Source organism: Lactuca saligna, chromosome 5, assembly GCF_052625555.1.
Source record: "Lactuca saligna cultivar CGN05327 chromosome 5, ASM5262555v1, whole genome shotgun sequence".
Lineage (NCBI taxonomy): Eukaryota > Viridiplantae > Streptophyta > Magnoliopsida > Asterales > Asteraceae > Lactuca > Lactuca saligna.
The window spans coordinates 225974477-225999052 of NC_136421.1; the positions used below are offsets into that span (position 1 = coordinate 225974477).

Genomic DNA, 24576 nt, shown 5'->3' on the forward strand with positions numbered 1-24576 from the left:
ATGGAATGATGGAATCCGACCTTTTTAGGAGTTTAGATGGAAACAAAAAAAATAGTATTTTGGGAAGATGTAAAAAAAAAAAAAATTAAAAAGCAGTAAAGTTGCTTTTGTCGTCAACCGACGTTTTACTTCCAAGGATCACTCATTTGATTTAAATTACAAAGACATAAATAAACTTCAACTAATAAAGAAGCGTATTGAAGTCGTTGAAAATCATCTATATTAAAGTAATTATTGTTTCGATATCATTTTCTTGCTATAAAAAAAATGATTCTTGAATTATTCTATTTTAAAGTTGTGATCTCATTTTCTTACTATACTTATTATTGTATTGATCATCCACGAATTGAAAGAGACAGACTCGCCACGTTGCCAGTTCAACGCCCTATTTCTCAAACTTCGAAGAAAAAAAAAACACTCGGCTCTTATTTTTAACCTAAGAAATGTTGAACTCAACTGAATTTGAAAAACTACACAAGTACAGAAGCACATACGGTATATCCAACTTTCATTATTAGAGGTTGTTTCTTGCTCACTTAATGGACTTAACAAGTTATGTACTTAAGCTGGAAAACTATATATGGTAGTTTTTTATTTATATCTCAGAAAAACGAATTAATAGGTTAAGCCAAAAAAATTGCTTAATGTATTAGAGGATATTTTAAGCTGTCGATTTAGTCGGATATTATTGATTTAAAGCCTCTAAGAGGGCATATCACAGAACAGGTCCACAGCCCATGCATGATATGAGGGGGAGTGAGTTGATGGACCACAGTCGACACTAACTACAGTAAGGCATGTAGGCCTCTCAACTCACATGCGTTAGGGCCCAACATATTTGAGTTGGAATATAAATATAAATAAAATAATAATAGTTATTACTTGCGCCCAAATCCACTTCTCAAGTCAATTTTCAAACTTATTATTATGTCAACTCAACTCAACTCAACTCTCACATAGACATACCATTAAAACCAAAAGCTATATTTTAACCTATTCACCTAAAAACAAAACGACGAGATTTGTTTTTTAATTGGGAATTAGGCAACCATTCTGTATGTGACATAACAGATCTCCTGTTTAGGGTCTTTTTTGTTAGAATCAAAATCATCCTTGTCTTTCTCACTTGTTCCTGTCTCAATTGGTCTCAGAATTTTAACAACCTGCCCTCTCCTTAACCCGTAATATTTTGCAATTGGATCTGTATGCAAAATCCGAGGTAGCTGCAATAACCAATTCCATAATATGAAATGGAATCACAAATCACTCAAATCAAATATTCATATTGATTTGTGGACAAGAATAATGAATAACTGACCTGTGCTTCTTTGACAGTGTATCTATCCAGCAATTCTTTCTTTTCTTCTTTGGTAAGTGGGATATGTTCAGGAACAAGGTAATGATATCTAATGTTCACCAACAACTCACCTTCCTGTATCAAAAAACACACTCCATTAAAATAAATATCATCTATCCAATTGAATCCAATATGGAAATATGAATATAAATCACCTGAAAAACATCCATCTGGTACATTCCTGCAATCTCCGCCTGAGATGCCTTGGCTGAGGGAGTCATACCATGTCGAACCACTATGATTGCTCTATGAATGTTCTCATCTCTCATAAGAAACATATACGCCTTGATTACCTTCACACCAATCTTCAGCTCGTTTGGAAAGAAAACATAGATCTGAAAATCATCATCATATACCAAAAACATTCATCATCTCCATCTTTGAAAATTGAAATATACAACGCAATCAGAAGGCTCACTGGTTCGGTGTTGTTTGGTTTGGACTTGGTGAAAGCAAGCTCTTCTCTTCTAATGGTGCCGTTGTGTTTCTCAACGAATTCCTTTCTCGTCATGTTTATCTCTGAATCTTCAACTTCGTAGCCACGGTCTTTCAGCATCTCGTAACATGTTTTCATTACTCTGAAAACTGTTGTGATCTCTTCTCCTTCCGGTGTAGACATTGATTGCTTCAACTTTTCAATTCACCGAGATATATGATTTTCTGGAAATCACACCATTCTTCAACGTGTTATTTTACTATTATAAAACGATTCGCGACTATGAATGGATTAGCGAAATTACCAGAAACTAGCCCTAAGTCATGAACGTGATTGATATCGGAAGATTAATGAAAATCAATTTACAAGTCGCCATGAATCATACAAAGAGGCATAAAGCATAACAAAGTTAAAGCGATTGGTGACCAATCTATTAGATTACGCTTATCGAATCGATCAACTAAAGTTGCAAACGCAGAGGTGAGCATCGCCAACAACAACGATAAACGCCTGTCATCTTCTTATCGATTGATATGATATTCACAATTGAATGATTAAAAAACGTAATGAAGATTTCTTACGTTAAACAGAGAAATAATGAAAAAATGAGAAACGTTCTTCAGTCACTACGACCAAAGAAAGTTATCAAGAGGGTCAAACAGAGAAACAGAGGGAGAAAGAAAAATGTTATTCCGTCATACCTGTACAGGTAGGAAAATGGCGGAAGACGGAGGACTGAGAATTGACGAAGCGTTGAAAGCACGCAAGACCGCCGGAGCCGGAGGCACTGATTTTTACGGCGAGGATGGAAGCGGAACCCTCGCTTTTCTGGGCCTTTATGGTTTATACTAAGAATAACGAATTTTCCATTTAAACGTCATATTGTCTCAACCCATTTAAATGTATTTTAGTGTGGCCAAATCTAATAAGGCCCAATTTAACTATATCCTTACAAAATTTAAATATATCTTTATAAATTTTAAAATTATATTTATATCATTTCAAACTTAAAAAAATCACATTTATATAATTTAATTTTAAATATATCAATTCAATATTGAAAAACTTATTTAAATTTCAACATTCCATATAAATTTACTAAAATACTATTTCCATATTAAATCATAAATTAAATATTAGGCATGCTTATTGTATCTGTTTTGATTGATTCATTATCACTTTGATTAATTAATATGCCCTACAATATCAAAGAACGAACATGCGACCGTTGTTTAATTTTTTTGTGTTCTATAACTTTCCATGGGCAAATAGATCTTGGATGTTTCATGGTGCACAAATAAAATTTTATATTATCGGCGCACAAGTTTATTTAATTTAGGTTTGTACGTTGAAATATACCTGATTCAATTTTTGGTTGCTCATGGAATCATATGTCAACGACTATGTGTATTATTTATTTTAATAAGAAATTGAGGCCATATAATATCACCAAACCTATGCTTGTTGGTTTGTGAGTTTGATATGACTTTGTATTATTAAGAATAATCAATTTATTTTGTCAATGTTTCAGTCGCAAGTTTGATAACTTTCTGCAACAGTTTGGGTGTAAGGCGAATGGAGAAGAAGAATGTGTTGGTTAATATTTAATTTGGAAAGGGTATTTTAGTAAATTCATATGAAATTTTAATTTTAGATAAGCTTTTGAATATTAAATTCATATAAATCAAATTAAATTATGAATTTGGATATAAATGTAAATTTTATAGTTTGAGAAAGATATATAAGTAAATTTAAAATTTATAAGGATATAAAAGTAATATTTAAAGTTTGTAAGAATATAAATGAAATTATCCCATTTAACTATGTGTTTTTTTTTAAGTTTTTTTTTTTAATCATTATAATATGTTGCTTTTGATTTGTTATTCAAATCGTGTATAAATCTCTAGTCACTTGTTTTCTTTTATTTCTTTTACATATTTAACCGTATATTTTATATTATTATAATTTTTGACTAGTTAACTTATTTTGTTATATACTAGGTGTGAGATCCATGTATTACATGGGTTTATTTAAAAAAAATTAAATATGAAATTTAACAATTTGAAAAGTTTGAATTTATAAGAAAAATAAAAAAAATTTTGAATTATTAAAATTAATGAGACTTTAATGTATTGAATACATTATATATATATATATATATATATATATATATATATATATATATATATATATATATATATATATATAAACTATTTCTAATAAATATCTTACATATATATCACCTTACATATTAAATGTGGAATTTTAATTTAATGAAATGAAAAATAAATAAAATGACAAGTGGAAAATAAAAAAATTTAAAAATTTTAGAAAATGTCATGTGTCCAAATAAAAAGAAGAGGATATGTGGTAAAAAAAACTTTCATTTATTACAATAGATATAAAAAACAAATGCATTGAAGTAGTTTTGTAATAATAGATAAGGTCGGTTGTGAATATTTTGGAACGAAAAATTAGAAGAGATGAGGATAAAGTAGGGTTATTTGTTGACATGTTTTTGAAAATGTTAATCAATGAAAGAATGTTTATGATAATATGTTTCTGTTAAATAAATACTAATGGAAAATAATATGATAAAAATACTAAGTCTTTTAAAGGTCATGCTTTAAACATGCCAAAATGGTTAGATCGAACAATTGAGCAACACGTTAAAATGGATTCAAATCAATGAATATTAATTCCAATATTATAATATTGGTATGTGTTCTGGTTCATAAAATGTTTTTAAATCGATCAACTTATTCTAGTATCATCATACAACAAAATAGAAATCTTTTTAAACTTTTCACAAACCACTTATTGGGTAATAATTAGAATTATTGTAGTCGATAGAAAGTAACAATTTTATCTAAATGACTATTTCTGAAGAATTAATTATTAGATGAATCGAATTTCTCACCTAGATAATGATCCAGCATGTCCTCATCATCTACAACCAAACAGACGTTATAATCAAAACAAATTGCATATATTTCCAAGTATTAAAATAGAAAAAAAGAGAAAATAACCTTCAGAATCATCATCAAAATCATCATCATCGTCTTCATCATTAGATCCTTCCATGATTGGTATTGCATGATGTCTCTGCCAAAAGTTACAATATAAAACCTATGTCATCGTCACATCATTGTCATATAAGTCATCAGTGCCACGTCAGCGTAAAGTTATAAACATAATAACTTACTGAAGAAGCTCTTCCACTTTGGAACCACTGTCTTCCAGTAAGTTTCTTTTCTTTGGTTGTTGCAAGGGTTGATTCTGTCAACACTCTGAAAGTCGGAGGGTAATAAGTAATACTTATATAAATTGTGGAAAATAAACAAAATATGTTACTTACTTGGCTCTCTCAAGGGCTACCTCTGCTTCAAATTTTTCTCTCCATGCCAAAAATGTTTCAACAGTAACAGGTTCTCCACGTGGCACAATTATCTAACACCAGGTTCACCCATCAAACTTAACAATTGTATATAAAAACCCAAATTGCAAATGAAATTTTATTATAGAGTAAATTACAAATTTGGCCTTATGCTTTACTCAAAACCGCAAGTTTGGTCCGATTTTTAAAATCATCCTTAAGTTTGCATTTTGTTGCAGATATAGTCTCGCTAATAGTGAACTACAAATCTTAAATTGGATCAAACTAGAGATTTGGGTAAAGCACATGGACCAAATTTGTAACTTAGTTTGTTGTAATATATTCAAAATCATACTTCATCCTTATTTGTTGTTTCCTCTTCGATGTTGTCATTATCAGTGTCTTTATCAAATCTTTCAGTAAACCACTCTTTAGCAGATGTAACTAGAGTGTAAATCATAGCCATTCCAAGATTATCTAATGCCTAAAAAAATCAATTTTAAATGAGTAGTAGTTGCATGAGGTGAATAATAATAACATTGTTATGGAATAAGTGAATACTAAATGAATATCATTGATTAATGGAAAAAATAAAGTTTCATGTGATTTTTATATGTGTGCATGTATACTAGATTTTTGTATATAGTGTTACTTAACTCATCTTGAAGCTTGTTTATTGGATCATGAAGTTATGAACTAATTAGTTTACTCTTACTCAATTCAATGAAGCTAAAAACATACTCACAAGAAATAATATCAGAGCTATATTGGGATTTGCAAAAGAAAAGTGGCAATTAAATAATGTTGTTGAGCAATTATATTTACCTCCTGTTCAAGCTTTTCTTTTAAAAATTTGAGATCTGATGAGGGGATTCCTTTAATACTGAAATAGGTTAACTCTTTAGGTTAATAAAACATTTATCTATAATAATGTGTCAAAGTGTAAGATCGAGAAAGATGTAGCGAGACACCTTTTCAAATTCAAAAGTGGAATTTCATCTGGATATTTCTCAGTGTGTGAAAAAATTAACCCCAATTGAACTGCAAAAAAATAAATAAATAAATAAATAGCAAATTGGGTTTTAATAATGTAAGCATCTTTGAATAGTAAACCTGGAAAAAAAATGATGTCTAGTGTAAGACCTGGACTTGTTGAAGATTCATCTGTCTCGTCATCCTGTTACATAGAGAATAATAACATATTTAGTTATATATAATATATTTCAAAGAAGAAATAAAAGGAATTTCTGGTATGTAATTATTACCTGAAGAGATAACTTAATTAGAAAACATCGATTTGAAGTGTTTAATCTACTTTCACTAGGGTGAATTTCTGGAGTACACAAACATGTTTGATTTTTAAAATTAAAGATGATTGATTATTTATAAAACGAAGAGAGTTATTGCACAAACCTTCAAACTCATCCATTAGGATGGCCTTTAGGGCTTCAATTTCCATCTCTTGCTCTTGCACATGATCTGTCATAAGCATTTCAATAAAGAGCTCATGGGCCTTAATGATGTTCATGATGACCTAAAGCTAGTTAATGATGAGTGTCTTCCGTATCCAAAATCAATAGTTTTTATCAAATTTGAACTCCTTTTTCAACCAATAGAAATCATTCATGTAGTTCGTTTAGTTCGCTTATGCAAGATCAGGTTTAATATGCTCAAACTTCAAAGCAGCCATTGTTCCAAATGATGTATAATAGCACGTTTTAGTGTGTTAGTGTGCATACATCCATGACTATATCTTATTTCCTGCTCTTTTTCTCTGTTTTTTGTTGGCAATCAAGTTCGAGATAAACCCAAAATATCTCTAGTTGGATCAACAAAACATATGCATATGATTATGGTAAAATGACGCCTACACTCATTGCTAACGGTAATCTTAACAATTCATATAAACTAATCGAATAGAGATGCCGATGAAGTGATGATAGTCTTAATTTCCCCAAAATCATCTCAACTTTACTTTAATCGTTGTCATGTGATCGAAAAATAAAGATACAAACATACCACGCCATTGAGAACGGTAAAGTTACAGATCAGACTTATATCAATTAAAGTTTAGCGAAACTATTTTAGGCCAATCGATCTCCCAATAACACAAACCAAATGTTATAGAATTTACAACTTCTTTCAAAAGAGGAAACCTAGATCATCTTAATATTTAATTTTTTTATCTCAAATGGAATTCTAAGGAATTACCTGTCATCTCTACGTAATAGTTGTTCTTTCTCTTTCTTTACGTAATAGTTGTTCTTTCTCTTTCAAATCTCGTATTGTCTAGAGTTTTCTTACGTCGGGGTCGAGAGATTAGAGACGCACAACAACTGATCAAACTGATTCGTTCCAAACGTGTACATTCGCTTCATATGCATGTACGGTACTAAACTTAAAAAAAGAGTACATAACACACCCTTCTATATTCCTTTAGACGCAGAAAATTGTTTTTGTTTGGGTAAATGTCGCTGAAACCCAACGAACTTTTGCCTTTTGGTTTAAAAGGTCCCTTATCTATTTTTTTTGTTTTGTAGTGTAGGTTAATAAACTATGAAAATTGGTATAAAAAACGTCATTATTTCAAATGTGAAGGGGTAAACCGGTTGTTCTTCTTAGTTGGCATCTTGATCATCATATATGGTCCATGTGGCATGCTGAGAACGTCCACATGGATTTTCTATAATAAATATAGTTTTATTAAATTAAAATAAAATAAAAACAACCCATATCTTGAACATCTCCTAAACATCTATAGTTTGCCCCATCTTCAACCTTGACCGCGGTGGATGCAAGGTATGAAATCCTTCTCTTTCACACCTCCAAATCCAACCTTCTACGCCACTTCAACAATGTCGAAGTAGCTCCTCGACCATATAGTATTTTGCTCAGATGAGAAGCGGGTAATATATCCATAAATCGAGCATAAAAACATCAAGGTACAGCTCTTGCAAGTGTTTGGAATCTCACTCAGCTTAAACATTTGGAGCTCCAATGCAAGAACATATGGGATCATGCCTAGCTGTATTTGCCAACATAATAGGAAAAATAACCCGATTTTTTGGGTCTGATGAATTTTTAGGTCTTGATACTTGCATTTGGCGTTGAATCATCTCGAAGGTGAGGTAATATGTTTATCAGGCTTGTGACTTTAATCGTTATGAGTTAAAAGTCTGAAACTCAACTGAAATATTGAAATTTTACTCAACATGGATCATTAGATTTGTAGGGATAGACCTAATAGAAATTAAAATAAATTAGGAACCTGGCACCTAATCATCGCCGAAGGATTTGTTCGTTGACAGTCTAAGTTCTTTAGTTCGAAGAAGATCATAGTCGAAGAATTTGTTCGCCGACACTCTAAGTTCTTTAGTTCGAAGAAGATTGATAATAAACATAGATGATTTAAAAAGTTGTGTGGTGTGATATTAGTGGATTCAATATTGGATGAGAACAATTTGTTGTGGTATTTGAGGTGGATGGATGGAGGGGTAAATCGGTAAGAGTTCTAAAACAGAGAGAATGAATATGTTTTTTTTTCTTCGTTTTTTAGAGATGGAACCATCATTACACATTGGGAAAGAAATACGAAGAGGGGAGAAAGAAGAAGCATTGCAGTAGACTTCGCATAGAGAGAGAGAAAGAGAAAGAGAGAGAGAGAGAGAGAGAGAGAGAGAGAGAGAGAAAGAGAGATTTGTTACACAAAAAGTGAAAAAAAAAAGTCATGTAATATTTAATCTGTGAAACTGAGAAAATGCATTCATTACCCCTATTTAACAAGTAAATTCTAAGTTTAGTTGTTTATATATATATATATATATATATATATATATATATATATATATATATATATTATAAAACTAGCATTTTCCTTTGAACGACATGCATTTGAAACTCTCAAGACTATTCAACTTACACAAATTAATTCATGATTAATTGAAATATTATAATTTGTAACTCTTAAAACTCTTCAAATCATGCTATTTGATTGATGAGTTAAATGAAATGTTTACTGTATATAAGAAATTTGTAGATTACATATTGCATGTATGTCAACACAAAATGATATATTATATTTATAGGGTTTGAAGAATTATATGAGTGGTTCCATGGATGTAAGAAAGCAATTGCAACTTTTGCAAGTGTAAATTCATGTAAACTCAAATTGGGCGCATGTAAAGTTTTAGATATTAACAAATGTTCAAATTTAGGTATGTTTGTAAAGGTATACTTGAGATCATTTTTTATGTTTATGTGTTATGCATCTTTCTATACTCATAGGATGATGAATGTGATTAATAATTACTTCTCATGAGCTTTTGGTAAATCCATCATCAAGCTATTTATAAGTTAGAGCAATTAACTTTGTTAACATGTATGTATCTTTATGTTGTCTCTCTCTTTTTTATGTTAAGAAAATATATTTCATGTACAAGAGAACATTATTCAACACGTGTTTTATAAATTAAAGCAATTAACTTTGTTAACATGTATGTATCTTTATGTTGTCTCTATCGTTTATTTTTTAAATAACATTGATGAAGTTTTTTATAATTGATTTTGATGAAAAGAGTTTACAATTATTATTCCAAATTGTTGGTGATAATGATGAATTAAAAGAAATGTTTGTTAATATGACATGATTTTATTGTTGAAAACCAATAATTATGTTTGTTATAAAAATGAATTATTTATGTTCTACCAAAAGTTATATGGATGTACCTAATTTTAAATCTTTTTATAGTAATGAAAAATAAATTATCTTATTACATTTGTCAAATTTTTTTTTCTATTCATTCTTTATCGTAAATGAAATATAAAATAAATAAAATATTTATATTTTCATAAAAAATTATAAGTGATCAAAATATACCTCAAGTATAACACTCCTCCTCCCCTAATCCACTCTTAACATATTGTTTTTAAGATTATTCGCAGTACATAACAATTTCTATAGTTTTAAAATTCAAATTACCATTTTATTTGGATCGTTCATTCTCTCACAATATTTTATAACTTTAAATAAAAAAATTGAAGTACAATAAAAAAGTATGATAGTTTTTTTTAATAAAATAACGAAATTTTTTCAAATAAGTAGTTTTTAATTAATAAAAATCATGGTTGCAGAAATCGCTAATCGATGGACTAGCGATTAGGGATTAATCGGCTAGGCGGGGATTAATCGGAAGATTAATCAGGGATCATTAATTATTAAGAAAATTATTCAAAAATTTATAAATCTAAATTTAATCCTACAAAAAAAAGTGATTAATCGGCGATTAGGGTCGATTAGGTCCGACTTTGACTTGCATTGACCAAACCCGATTAGGTCCGATTAAGTCTGATTAGGCCCGATTAGGTCCGACTTTGACCTGTATTGACCAAACCCGAATATAGTGACCGATTAGCAATAAATCTCATCGGTGGAGGTCCGATTAGCGATTAATCCGCCGATTATGCCGATTTCTGCAACACTGGTAAAAATTAATAATTGTTTAAAACAACGTAAAACTAAATAATAGACTATATTATATGAATAAATATTTATTATTTGAAATAATAATAATAATAATAATAATAATAATAATAATAATAATAATATAGGAAATAAAAGATATTCAAATAAATTATTTATAAATTAGTGAAAAATAAGTATACGTTAAAATAGTTTTAAATCAAAAGCACAATTCAATCTGATTCAAACACAATTTTTTTATATATATTTCTTACGGTATACTTAAAATTATTATAATATTAGTTACAACTTAGTATAAAATTTATTATTTCAATGATAAATACTTATAATATTATTTTTTATAACATATAATTGTTAATATTTATATTAAATTATTGGTCACAAATCAAGAGTTTAAAACTTTCACTACAACTCAAAAGTTTTTATTTTTATTTTTATTTTTTATTTTTTTTTAAATGTAATTATGATTTCAAATTTAATGTAATTTTCCTTTATATTTTCCACTATATTTAAAAGCTTTTTAAACTTATGGTTATTAATGTGCAATGTTTTTTTTTTCCGTTTATTTATTATTCACATTGTAGCTATATTAGTAGTATATAAGTAAGCTTGATTAAAAAATCATTTGTTTGAAAAGATTTGTGATTCAAAATGAAAGAGTGGGAAAAAATAAGTTTTATGGTATCAATGGTTATTTCAATACAAATTTTTTATAAAAATGTTTCTATATATCAAATGTATTTTGATTTTTAAATATTCATTTTGAATGATTTATAAGTGTTTAATAAGTTTGGTTTGATATAAATGTCATAATGTTTTAGTGTTTTTATTTTATTAAAACCTATAGTGTTTTTCATACTATTTGTTATTTTTTTTATATGCATATCGACATACATTTTATATATATTTTCTACAACTTAAAGTGTTCAATAAAATCATCAAAAGTTGTAGTATTTATTTTTTCACACTATCTGTTTTTTTATACATAGGATTCAATATATGTTTGATATATAATTTAGACAACATAAAACGGTCTATCAAATCATGAATTAATAGGAGAAATAACTAATGATATAAATTTATTAAAATTAATAAAACTAATATGTAAAATTGGAAACTGGACCTGAACACTTTCTTGTTGAATAAAGAAGTTAAAGTTTTATTTAAAAATATTCCCTCATTGAAAAAGGGGATTCTGAATTTTACCTTTGAGTCTTAAATTTCTTTAGCTCAACATCAATGTAAAATTATCGATATATAAAATCCATCGTCTTATGTGCATTCATTCTTTATTATTATGACAGAATGGAATCTTAATTTCACGTCATGAAATCTCAAATTACTTGTTAAGATTTAATGGTATAATTTATGTATTTATTTATTTATTTTTTGTAAATTTAGTCACATTCATATATTTATTAATTACATATGATGTATGTTTCATCAAATGGAGTATAAAGATATGAGCATCTGATTTTGCCAGCCAAATGTTTGAATAATATATTTCAGCCAATTTTTTTTTGTAATCTCTGAACTATCATACCTCTCTCATATTAGCTTGGAATGATCTGAATTTTTTTTTCTGCATATTCTCCTTTGTGTTAACTACAAGTTAGGTTCCAAAATCATTTTAATTGGATTAATATTGGCTGAGTTGTAGTCCTTCGAACATGGGATGTTACAACTGTATTCTATGTATTATATCAGAATGTATTCTACCAGAATAAAATCGATGTATTTTATCAGAATGTATTATATGTATTCTTTTATATTCTACCGGAATATATTAATTGATAGTTAATTGCAAGTAACATTTTTTTTTATCAATTATTAGTTTTTGTTGTATTTGTGATACGAATGGCTGGAAGAAGGCGTTGAAGACCTAATAGGAATAACTTGAAGAATGAATAACGTTTGATCATACTCACAATTTAAGAATTTTAATCATTTTTGTTGATATTCTTTTAGAATATGTATAATTATATTAAAATGTATAAGGATTTTAGTCTATAAGAATATGTATTTATTTGTATTTAAGTTCGGATGCATAAGAATATATTATAATGTTTGTTACTTTTTCAATATCTGATTCAACAATTTTGTTTTTCTTCAATAATATTCTATTAGAATAAAATTTTGAAAGAGCATCGTTGTAACAAAAAATATTCTGACAGAATAAAATCGGTTATGTTTACAAAATTAAAATTGAATTAATTAAAAAATTAATATATATTTTTTTTAAATTAGGAGAATTAATTATCACTAAAAATCCAAAAATTTCCTTTTATAAATGTAGTCAATTGTCCAAAATACCTTTTTGCTAAAATTTATGTGATTATATGGTACATTTACCTCACTGTAATATCATACACTCTCAAATCATGTCCATTGATTAAATTAATCCGTTGGTCCAGATATGTGCATTATGACACACAATACTTAGTAAAAACAAAATAACCTAAGCCTATATATATATATATATATATATATATATATATATATATATATATATATATATATACTAGGTAAGTTTTGAGGCCCGTGCTAAGCACGACCCATAGAGGGTAATTTGGGTACTTTCTTGGATTGTCAAATGTAATCACTATTATAGGTAAGGAATTCCATGAGTGTGGCTTTTATCAGTAAGGAGATGGAAGTACATTGATATTGTGGGAAAGAAAAGTAAATTACATTGATATTAGGGATAAGGAAATGAAATTACAATGGTATTACAAATAAATTATTTGTTATCAACCAACGAAGAACAAAGAGTGAAAGTCATGATATCGACCTCTAGCAACAATGAGTATATTGTTTTATTGAACTCCACCGTCGATTTCATATAATTCATAACATAACAAGTTATCGGGTGAATATCACTGCCATGTATAAATCTGGAAGTTTCTCCCACTACAACATTCTCAAACTTTACAAATGTCTCGATGACTACCATGTATAGTCCAGTTATAATTCCCATTGTCACCCCCTGTTATAGTTAAGATATGCACCCATGATGCATACTGTAAGTGAAATATCTACTCAGATATGCTACTCTTTTTCCTATTTCATTATACATTCAGCTGAAATGATATATATATATATATATATATATATATATATATATATATATATATATATATATATATATATTGAAAAAAAATCAAAACAAATAAAACATTTGGAGATGCAAATGTAGAGTACATGAAAAATAACTTGGAAATGAAGAACCAAAATGAAATATACAAATAAGAAAGACATCACCACAATAAGCAAATAAATGGCTAGCTTCGCTCCTTTATTGGTGAAATTTTAAAGAAGGGATTTTTTTGTGGCTAGAAGCATTGCTATTTTGCAAGGATTGAACTTCATTAACTCATATTTTAGTAACTTTTTAATCCATCCAGTTATGAGCATTGTACTTTGGTTCCTTTTGCATCAGGGTATTATACTTTTGAAAATATACTGCATATCACGATATATAAGTATATCAACAGATAGCATTAGGTCTAATTGGAGTAAAAAATTATAGTTACTAAAAGAAGCTTGAGACCAATAACACAAGTTATTTACATGTTTTTATCATTGCAATTTTCATACTTGTCAAAAACAATACTAAATCTATATTCTTCATGAACAAAATATAAGAAAAATAATAAATTTAAGAGAAGATTAAAGAAAATTGTAGTTATCTATGTTAAGAGAGAAACCTAAATTTAGAATTGACGTGGATATTAAGGTGTATTGAAATGTAATCTCTCATATATTTTTTGAAGTAATTTCAATTCCCCTTTTTTACATGATATTGAAAACAAAAAGGAAAAATAGATTGCAACATGATATGTAATTCTGGAAAAAAAATTTTACACTTTTATATACTTGAATCTCAAGAGTGTATACAATGTAAAAGCATCCAATGGATAAAAAAAAATCTTAGCAATATTTCCCCTGTTGCAATCATCCATGATAATTACAATTGGAAAACATTGAAACTCTCTAGAATCTCCTTTCCCATGTGCAATCGTTGATCATAACTATAATTGGACAACATTATACTTGAATGGATATTTCAGGCGTATGGAGTTTGCAGATTGGAGCAAACACACCACTCAAATAGATTTTGATGGGACAAAAAAATACATTGACAAATTGATGGTAAAAAGTAGGAAAGAATTGAAATCAAATTAGGGTTCGTGTAGATTACAAACCAGTGGGAAGATGACGATGAGACAAGGATCAATGATGGCGTTCTTATTTGATTCAATATTCCTAATATTTGCGATGAAGAATTGGGGCAATTGCATGTTCCTTGTGTAATAATTACCATCCGTTTTGTGGAAAATATGCTAGGGTTTTTTATGATGATGAACTGTTACGTGTGTTTGGAGAGGTGTAGAATCGAGGTGTAATCGGAACCGGAAAAGGTGTATTATCCGATGATCAGGAAGATTTATTTGACATTTCCGTATGTTATGTCATTTTGGGAGTGGGGTACGCAGAGGAAATTGAACGCTATGAATTTCATACAGAAGACACCATAATAAAAGGTCTTATGTTTTTTTTGAATAATTGAAACAGTGAAGAAGAAGAAAAAAAGTGTAAGCGATAACTCTTTAAAGGATGGAGAATGGAGGAGACGAGGCTAACATGCGGATTTGGTTTCGTTTTCTTGAAAGACAAAGAAGAAGGGAATGAGGGGAAAAAGGGAAACGGTACTTATGAAATGAATTGGTGTTGATAGTGTAGACCGGTGACAGTGGAATTGAGAAGCGGTGGATGTAGTGGTGTATCGATGGCTCCTTGTGAAGATGCGACGTTCTGGATCGATATTGATGTATATTGCGTCGGTCGGAAGATAGGGCACGTGCCATTTTGGAAACCGGTGAAATTGGTGTAGGCGGCATGAGAAAAACAAGGTTTATATATATATATATATATATATATATATATATATATATATATATATATATATATATATATATATATATAGTTGTTATGTTTTGTGGCCCGTGCTAAGCACGATCCATGTAACGTAATTTAAGCATTTTGAAAAATTAAAGTACAATGTTATAAGTGGGTGGATTTTCCAAAATATGTCTTGATAAGAAAAAATGAAAGTGGAATTTTGTAATAAGGAAAGAAAATGAAAATGCAATGTTGGAAATGCATTGTATTTGTCAAAATACTTAACGAAAAAATAAAAATAAAGGGCTAATTTGATTTGTAGACATAGCAAAACACAAACCAAAATCATGTTCACTGGCTGTCAATACGAAATTATGTTGTTATTTTAAAGATATAAGCTTGAAAGATCAATTTGCAATAGATAATGAAGGTAAAGTTGAAGTAATTGTTTTCCTACTTCCTACGTGACCAAACAGCCACACCCAATCCATCAAGCATTGTAGTGTAGGAGTTAGTTCTCATATCATATCATGATAGAGCATTGTTGACAATAACTCGTCTGAGATATTCGATGTCAATATGAAAGTGTAACATGTAAAAATTATGAAGGATGAAAAGCCAGGATTTTCCATAAAATCATGCATTTGACTTAGTTCTTGTATAATGAATAGAAATGCTAAAAAATCTTACCATTTAGACTTCACTTATGCATTAAAACTTCTGCCTCCATGTGTCTCATAGTTGACACTTTTTTGTTTTATTATGCAGGTTTGTGGCCATACATTGAGGTAGATGAAGAGTCAGACCCCGTTCATCATCATCAATATAGAAATACATTGCAGAATTTTGGGATTGGGGACAATGGGTTTGGAACTGGACAAGAATGAAGCAAAACATGTAACTTTAATCGCAATATATTTTTTGAAACATGTTTGCGGTGAAGATTCATCAGAAAATTTTCAGGTTGCTATGTCTTTGCTTTTCCATGCTTGACCCTGTTTTCTTCTTGTTACTACTAATTGTTGTCCAATAAATGATATTCAAAAATTATTTTCATAAATGACCAGGAGTTTTGAGTAACTGCAATGAAATTGAGGAGCTCAAAATTTTTAACGAGGGTACATTTGAAAGACTTCTAGGTTATTGTAGTATTTATCTTTAAACAATTGATATCAATCGTATATGCCAATAAAAGAATCTAGTACGTGAACAAGATACTTAAAAACCTTTCCAAGAGAGCATGCCACTGATGATCAATAATAAGACTTCAAATATTGAAATCTAAGATCAGACTTTTAATCTTGAAATCAATAATAAGACTTACAATCTCCAAATCAAGTGCAACATATGATAAGAAAAATCATATTGTTTATAAATAAATAAATAAGTGATAATGTCAATAATTATGATAGCTCGTTATGCCTCTTTCCAATTGATTCCCTAGATCGCTTGATGAGGAATGAGCACCAATGATTTGAAAAAAAAAACAAAAAAAAATGTAGTAATAAGTAGTAACTGATGTAAAATTTGGTTGATCCAAAGTAAAATTTCACTTGTAGTAACCTAACATTAGATCAAAATATTGTATCTTGTATTAAGTAATAAGCATCTACATGTTTTCATAAGACCCATTAATATGTTTTTATGTTACTTGCACATTAATTCATTCACTCGTTTAATTTTGAGCCATAAATTTATCATATGATATTTAATAAATGATTAAACCTAAAGAATGTAGAATACTAAACCATATAGTTTTGGAAGATGCTTACAAATAAAATAATCACACCGTTGGATGATGGTTTTAAGTACTTTTTTTATCCAATAAAACATTTGAAAGAATATATGCTCCATCAAATAAATAGAAATTCAAATCTTGAAGAGAATAGTTAAGGAAAAAAAGGAAGACAAACCTCCTGTCCACGACTACATGTGATATTTTCCCTATTTAAGTTCCTGCAATTAAAAGAATACAAATAATAACTTTAGTGAATTTAAACATGAAAAATGAAGTGAAAAAATCTTATGACAGAGAACACAAATCTTGATTTTACCCTTGAAATTTCATCAAACGGTTGGTATGCAACATGAATTTGAAGAATGTGAGTGAAGTTTCGACTTTGGTTTTTAAACCCACTTGCAAAAATTCTACAAATGGTGCAATAAACAATGCAAACATACCAAAAAGAGAAAGTAACCCACTTCAACACATGCTTTTGGCACTTGGTAGGATCAAGGGATCACTTCGACTTCTATCACAACATTGTATTTCCAGAGCAATTAGAATCCATCTTTGAGAGATTTAGTGATACAAAATACATACATGTAAGAAGAACTTCAGTAATACTCTAAAACCTAAACACATATATTCCGGCCCCCATTGAAGATCAGAGGAAAAACCTGAATTACAAAGAACATAGTTTTTTGATGATGAGTCAACATTCGTTAAGCCACACGAATTCATCGAATCTTGAAATAAATCTAACCCCCATTAAAGAGTGGGATAAAAATCAATCACACCAAAGAATTAAAAAAAAAAAAAACTAAATTACGAAGAACTTTATGGAGACAAAACATGCAAATATAATTAGTAATTCTTGGCAATAAATAAATACACCCAGATAAGACCTTCATTTGATTATGTGTTTTGAATTGATAATTTTTTTTGAAAAAAAATTCAACTTTGGAGATGTGGAAAACAAAAACATAGTGGGATTGGGAAGCAGTGGAAGAAACCTGGCATGGCGAGGAGAACTGGTAGAGCCAAACGAGGCATGAATTTGATTCTTCATGAATATCAACAGGGCCAGTTTTGCTAATCTCTACCTTCGGGAATTATAATAGACATTCCATGTTGGGGCGGTGCCTAGAAGACCGATTGTGAGAAACCTAAATCGCTTCTAAAAGGTAAACCCGACCTTAAAAAAGCAAACCTTTCCAGTGAGTGTACCCTATAAATACCTTCCAACCAAGAAAAAAAATCCTTTACACAAATGGAATACGATGAAAATGAAGAACATATGAGTGTGGTTTTAATAACCAAAGGCCCTAATTTCATAAACTAATAAAAAAACTCGGTCGGGATCGGTACTTGTCGATGAGTGAAGACATCCATAAGAACAAGATGAAGATGTCTGGTGAGGATTGATATTTATAGATGGGAGGAAAACTGACCGACACTTGCCGATTGAGAAGCGGCGGTGGATGACGATTCAATTATCTGGTCTTCAACTTGACGCCATATGGTCTTCTCCAAACCCATCTCACGTGCTAAAGTGGATATGAGAAGAACTGAGTCGACGTAATGTTAAACGCGTCGGTAAATTGCGTCGATTAGGGGATGGGTTACATGGCACTGTTGGAAGGGTGTGAATTTGATTTTGGCGACACCTAATAAAAAGGGTCTTTATATATAGTGTATATATATATATATATATATATATATATATATATATATATATATATATATATATATATATATATATATATATATATATATATAGAGAGAGAGAGAGAGAGAGAGAGAGAGAGATATGAGAGTTCAATTGAGAAAAAAAATGTTGAGAATGAGGGAATCATTTCCAGCTACTCATTTATTTTTGCCGTAAAAGCCACCGTTGTACCAGTGAAAATAAGAAAGGAATAGACATGTGTTTCCCAATAAAACATGTTTCATTAAACTATGCTAATCATTACCTTAATATATACAAAAACATAGTTTTTCGTTTTTTTTCTTTCGATTTTTTAGGAAGCTATTTTTATCAAAAAATGATTTAAATATACTAAAATTCATGATTTTTATTCTCTACAAATAGATATCCATATTGATATATATATATATATATATATATATATATATATATATATATATATAAAATATTTTCAGCTATCGTTGTTCATAAGTGAATAAAAACGCATCGGGTTTTTATTGCAGTACATTCGTTATTCACTTATGAATAAAAAGTATTATTATATATATATATATATATATATATATATATATATATATATTACAATTTAAGTATCATTCATATATGAATATAGCATATAATAAACATAGTATATTCATATTTAAATATTAGACGATGCATTCACTTTTGAATATTAACATATTATATTCACTTGTGAATATTAGATGATATATTCATTTATGAATATTAAATTATATTTTCATATGTGAATATTACATAGTATATTCACTTGTAAATATTATATGATATATTCACTTATGAATATTAGACAATATATTTACATATGAATATTACAAGGTAATTCCATAAATATATATAATTTTTATATGTTATTCACATATGAATGACATACAAACTTGCATATTTGTTTTGTGTTTTCAATAATCATTTACTGATTTAGGTGGGAAACCATATTTATATATGAGTATAACGTGGTAATTTAGTTTATGCATTTCATCAAACAGTTGGAGTGCATACAAGTTAACTATTTTAAAAATGTTAAAAACATGATACTTCCGATTCAAGTTATCAATTCCAAATCATCATATATTTCCGATTTCGACTTCAGATGCGATATCCTATGTCTGATCGATTTCTCATTTTGATTTTGATTTCCGAAAATCCGATTGGGAACCTGTGAGTACCGATTCCGAATCCTTTAATGTCGATTGTGACTGCGAGTCCATAACTTCGATTCCAATTTCATGAACAACGAAGAAATTCCGCTTCCAACTGAGTTCGTTTGCGAATCTAGGAAATTCCAATTCCAAATCCGTTATGAACTTTAACAAATGCTTGCAAGCTACGAACATTTGGAGTATTCAACAAAGAAATCGATGAAATTGATGAATTTAGGTTATGAATCTGTCTTAAACAGCGAACCTCCCTGCCACAAAGATCGATGATTGATTAGCACTAGATGACATTGATGATGGTTTAATTGAAGAAATTTAGATGATTGTTGAAGGTTGGATGAGAAATTTTGATGATGAACGAACTGTTATCTAATTCTCTACAATTACGTATTTGCATTGAAGGTTATTATCATATTTACAAATTTATCACCATGTCTTTTTATGTTTAGATTAAATGAGTGTCTTTTTATTTTTTATTATATATATATATATATATATATATATATATATATATATATATATATATATATATGGTAAAGTGAATATATACCAACAACCTTATATAAACTTAGGTACCTAACCTCATCAAACTACGTCATTTTGCATTAAATTTTCATTGCAATCATTCAAGGTTCTTAAACTTCATCTCTAAACTTGATTTACTTCAAAAAAATTTGGAAATTCATCATTATATTTCTTCTACATCTTTTCATTTGTAGTGGTAGAATATGAAGCTCATCAGGTGGTATTCGATAGAAAGACGTGACGTAAAAGAAAGATATTGGTGAAAGTCCAAAGATTTTGGAAGTAATCAAGTTATGAGGTTGAAGTTTAAGAACCTTAGGCAACTACAATATAAATATGATACAAACCGATGTACTATTATGGAGTTAGGTACCTAAGCTTATATAAGGTTGTTAGGTATATTCACTTTACCCATATATATATATATATATATATATATATATATATATATATATATATATATATATATATATATATTATAAGTAAGAAAAAAGTTCATAAATGGTTCAACAGAAGTGTCATTTAGTTAACGGACAAAAACTTAATAGAACGAACAATAAAAACATTTTGTTAAAAGTTTTGAAATCTTAAGAATCATCTAAGAGGGTTTTTTTTTTTTTTTTTTTTTTTTTTAAACTATATCTCATATTTTTGTAAAACTATTTATGTTTTTTTCTTTACTATTGATTGAAGGGTTATACACTTATACTCCAATGTTCTAACACACGCTAACCCAAAGAGAACCAGTGAAAAGGAGTCTAATCCAAACCCAAACAACCACCTAGCCCAACCTGTACCGTAACGAATGTTCAAATTTAGATTAAGGGCTACACGTGTCAATAAATGAAAATCATAAGGGGTGCAAGTGAAAATTTTACTTTCCCATCATCGATCTAGGGTTTCAACAGCAGGTTTGCATATAAAAGCGAACTTGGTCCATTTTGCGCGTTGAAGAACTCTCCCAGTGACAAAAAGCCGCCGTAGCAAAACCCTAGACGGTGAGCTAACTTAATTTTCTTATCAATGGAGTTTATTTTGATTCGTGACTTCATTCTCAACTTTATCATTATTTAACACAGGATTAAGCAGGAGATATGACCACCGTACCAGGGCAGCTGATATGGGAGATCGTGAAGAAGAACAACTCCTTCCTCGTCAAGGAGTTCGGTAACGGATCACAGAGCGTTCAATTCAGCAAAGAGCCTAACAACCTCTACAACCTTAACTCCTACAAGCACTCTGGTAATACTCAATCGCAGTTTCTTACAATATTGATTACTTAATTGATGATTATCGTTCATCACTTTTGTATTTGGATCCGGTTTATGGTTTTCATTGAGAATATATGATGAAAAGCTTTGCGCATTTAGGATTTTCTTTTAAAAATACCTATTCTTAACGTGGTTTTAAGAAGACAGTGGTATTGTTCTTTTGTCTTAATCAACCATCAATGTCCAATGGTTATACTCTTATTGACATCGATGGAAGTGACATCAAGTGTTTGAACTATTTTGATACCTAGTTATTGGTTAATACATCTTTGGTTACAAGAAGCTTGATTTATATTTATGCCGATTAACATGATTAAGGCTGTATACAATCAAATATCAAATTACTTTGTTGATAATTTGCAGGACTAGCCAACAAGAAGACAGTTACCATTCAGCCAGCTGGAAAGGATCAGTCTGTTCTTCTAGCAACTAGCAAAACCAAGAAACAAGCCAAGCCTGCAGCTCTACTTCACAAATCCATCATGAAGAAAGAGTTCAATCGCATGGCTAAGTCAGTTGTAAACCAGGTATCATTTTAGAATTTTAAAGTTTATTAATTCTAGTTCAGAGTCCAATATGATTATGTGATTAATGAAATTGTGTTTTGGATCAATTGCAGGTTGCTTCTAACTACTACAGGCCAGATTTGAAGAAGGCTGCTCTTGCTAGACTGAGTGCTGTGAGCAGGAGCCTTAAGGTTTCAAAGTCTGGTGTCAAGAAGAAGAACAGACAGGCATCAAGGATTTATGGTAGGAAATGAAGCAATGTATTAGCACTTTTGTGAGCTGAGTTATTTTTCATAAAATTTTCTGTTTAGACACTCCTAAATTTATCTTCATTGCCTTTCAATGTTGGTTGTTTTTATTTTATTTTATTTTGAGAGTACTAGATTTTGGTTGGTGTCTTATTTTTGACATTTATCTTTATTTACTCTTGTGCTTACTATAGGTTATGGTTTGTTCAATATTTTGGTATTTTCTGATACGTATGCTTTTTCTTTGTCAAAATGTGTGATTAAAAGACGAAAAGTTCTGTTTTTTTTGGTAGTTATGTAGTTTTGGATTTGGGCAAATTATAGGAAATGGTGGTTACTTTACTCTTTTGCTATAATAGCATTGAAATTGAAAAAAATGAAATTAGGAATGTGCAACAAATGATGTACATTGTTGAAAGTGGTAGTGAAATTTTAGTTGTTAATATAGGTAAAAAATTTCAGATAAAATAATATAAAAGTCATTAAGTTTATATTAAAATTATAATATGATTTTTTTATTTGATATTGTTTTCTAATTTGTTGCAAATATGATCATATAAATGGTTGTTTGTTGATGTGATATAATGACATTGGATGTTGATTTTTCAAAATTGATGAGATAGTATGGCTTGAATGTGAAAAAACTTGTATTTATATAAAAATATGGTTTTTAAATGAAAAAATGGTTTGAATGTAAAAAAATCTTATATTTATATGAAAATATGGTTGTTAAATAAAAAAAATGTATTTATATGTTTTCAAATGTAAAAAATGATGTTTGATTTTGAAGAAAAAATAAAAAATAAAGTATCAAAATTGAAAAAAAACTTGGTGTTTAAATTAAATTAAATGAAAGCTTAGTATTTTTTATAAAAAAGAAAAAAATTTAGTTTTGATTTGTTACATATCATGTCATCAAATATTTTGTAATGCAACCTTAGTAGATATTTAGTTTGATTGGTCAAATGGTCAAAATGGAAAACATATTATTAAATTTGAGATATAAAAAAATATATTGTTAAATTAGAATTTTGTTGTAAACTTAATGATTTTTATGCTATTTTTTTTTTTAAATTTTATGCAAGTAAGTTGTTACTTATAATTTTTTTTTTGAAGTATATTAATATTATTGGTAATTGTTTGTTGATGTGATACGATGCTATGTTTAATTTTCAAAATTGATGACATGTCAGTTTATACTTTATACATACCGTTATGGTTTGAATTTGGTCTGAATGTAAAAAACTCTGTAGTTATATAAATAAAAACATGGTTTTAAATTAAAAAATGGTTTGAATGTAAAAAAACCTTATAAAAATATGGTTTTTAAATGAAAAAGTGTATTTATACTGTTTCAAATGTAATTTTTTATACATTTTTAAATAAAAATGGTCAACATTGAACAATATTGGAAAAAAATGATGTTCGATTTTGAAGGAAAAAAAATGGAGTGTCAAAATTGAATAATATCGATCGACTAAGAGGTTGTTCATCTTCAACATCCACCGACTCATCATTGATGTCAATGTGTGTTTGGCTGTCCGATTGTTGTGAACTTCCACATGAATTTCTCAAATGCTTCAAATCGGAAGAAGTCACTTTTCCATACGTTTCCATTTTGGAGCATCCTTTAATCGTAGCCAAGGTTTGAGATAGGGAAAAGGTTTGTGAGTTGCTATTGTTTTCTTATATTGTTCCATGTCCACACTAAACACATCAAAATCATTTAACCCTGTAACACCCTGTTTCAAGTCGTTTCATTATTTGGAGTCGTGACTCGAAGATCAAGTATCATAAGGCTTTGGCCTTTGGGAAATAGAGGTTTAGACCATTTTGGACGTGGGTAATGTAGATTATGGGATCTAAGAGT

At 29.1% G+C, this 24576-nt stretch overlaps 3 protein-coding genes across 4 annotated transcripts; 1 reads left to right on the forward strand and 2 right to left on the reverse strand.

Moving 5' to 3' along the window:
• Positions 1 to 857: 857 nt before the first annotated feature.
• On the reverse strand, positions 858 to 2660 carry LOC145045603 (DNA-directed RNA polymerases II and IV subunit 5A-like). 2 transcript variants are annotated; one of them, XM_078993927.1, is made up of 5 exons: positions 2495 to 2660; positions 1776 to 2017; positions 1513 to 1692; positions 1319 to 1432; positions 858 to 1223 (listed from the first exon to the last, which is right to left on the reverse strand). In XM_078993927.1, the coding sequence occupies exons 2-5, from the start codon at positions 1974 to 1976 to the stop codon at positions 1041 to 1043; spliced, it is 678 nt and encodes a 225-aa protein (XP_078850053.1). In that variant the 5' UTR covers positions 1977 to 2017; positions 2495 to 2660; the 3' UTR covers positions 858 to 1040. The 2 variants fall into 2 exon arrangements, with proteins under 2 accessions (XP_078850053.1, XP_078850054.1); XM_078993928.1 differs by lacking the exon at positions 2495 to 2660 and adding an exon at positions 2098 to 2380.
• A 2024-nt stretch (positions 2661 to 4684) lies between these two features.
• Positions 4685 to 6655, reverse strand: LOC144998167 (uncharacterized). Its single transcript, XM_078957988.1, has 9 exons — positions 6583 to 6655; positions 6434 to 6502; positions 6141 to 6252; positions 5995 to 6052; positions 5525 to 5653; positions 5152 to 5243; positions 4999 to 5083; positions 4823 to 4898; positions 4685 to 4743 (listed from the first exon to the last, which is right to left on the reverse strand). Exons 1-9 carry the CDS (start codon positions 6653 to 6655, stop codon positions 4685 to 4687), a joined length of 753 nt encoding a protein of 250 aa, XP_078814114.1.
• Positions 6656 to 21554: 14899 nt separating this feature from the next.
• LOC145045606 (large ribosomal subunit protein eL28y-like) lies at positions 21555 to 22801 on the forward strand. The gene is made up of 4 exons (XM_078993932.1): positions 21555 to 21679; positions 21761 to 21923; positions 22316 to 22479; positions 22572 to 22801. The coding sequence occupies exons 2-4, from the start codon at positions 21776 to 21778 to the stop codon at positions 22710 to 22712; spliced, it is 453 nt and encodes a 150-aa protein (XP_078850058.1). The 5' UTR covers positions 21555 to 21679; positions 21761 to 21775; the 3' UTR covers positions 22713 to 22801.
• The last annotated feature ends 1775 nt before the right edge of the window (positions 22802 to 24576 follow it).

Coding starts and splice junctions, on each gene's coding strand:
- LOC144998167 (XM_078957988.1), bottom strand. CDS start 6,655: ATGACAGATCATGTGCAAGAGCAAGAGATGGAAATTGAAGCCCTAAAG. Junction 6,253..6,433: donor AATTAAGTTATCTCTTCAGG/TAATAATTACAT, acceptor CTTACATTATTA/AAACCCAATTTGCTATTTAT. Junction 6,053..6,140: donor CCACTTTTGAATTTGAAAAG/GTGTCTCGCTAC, acceptor AACCTATTTCAG/TATTAAAGGAATCCCCTCAT.
- LOC145045603 (XM_078993927.1), bottom strand. CDS start 1,976: ATGTCTACACCGGAAGGAGAAGAGATCACAACAGTTTTCAGAGTAATG. Junction 1,693..1,775: donor AACCAAACAACACCGAACCA/GTGAGCCTTCTG, acceptor GATGATTTTCAG/ATCTATGTTTTCTTTCCAAA. Junction 1,224..1,318: donor ACACTGTCAAAGAAGCACAG/GTCAGTTATTCA, acceptor TGGTTATTGCAG/CTACCTCGGATTTTGCATAC.
- LOC145045606 (XM_078993932.1), top strand. CDS start 21,776: ATGACCACCGTACCAGGGCAGCTGATATGGGAGATCGTGAAGAAGAAC. Junction 21,924..22,315: donor TAACTCCTACAAGCACTCTG/GTAATACTCAAT, acceptor GATAATTTGCAG/GACTAGCCAACAAGAAGACA. Junction 22,480..22,571: donor CTAAGTCAGTTGTAAACCAG/GTATCATTTTAG, acceptor GATCAATTGCAG/GTTGCTTCTAACTACTACAG.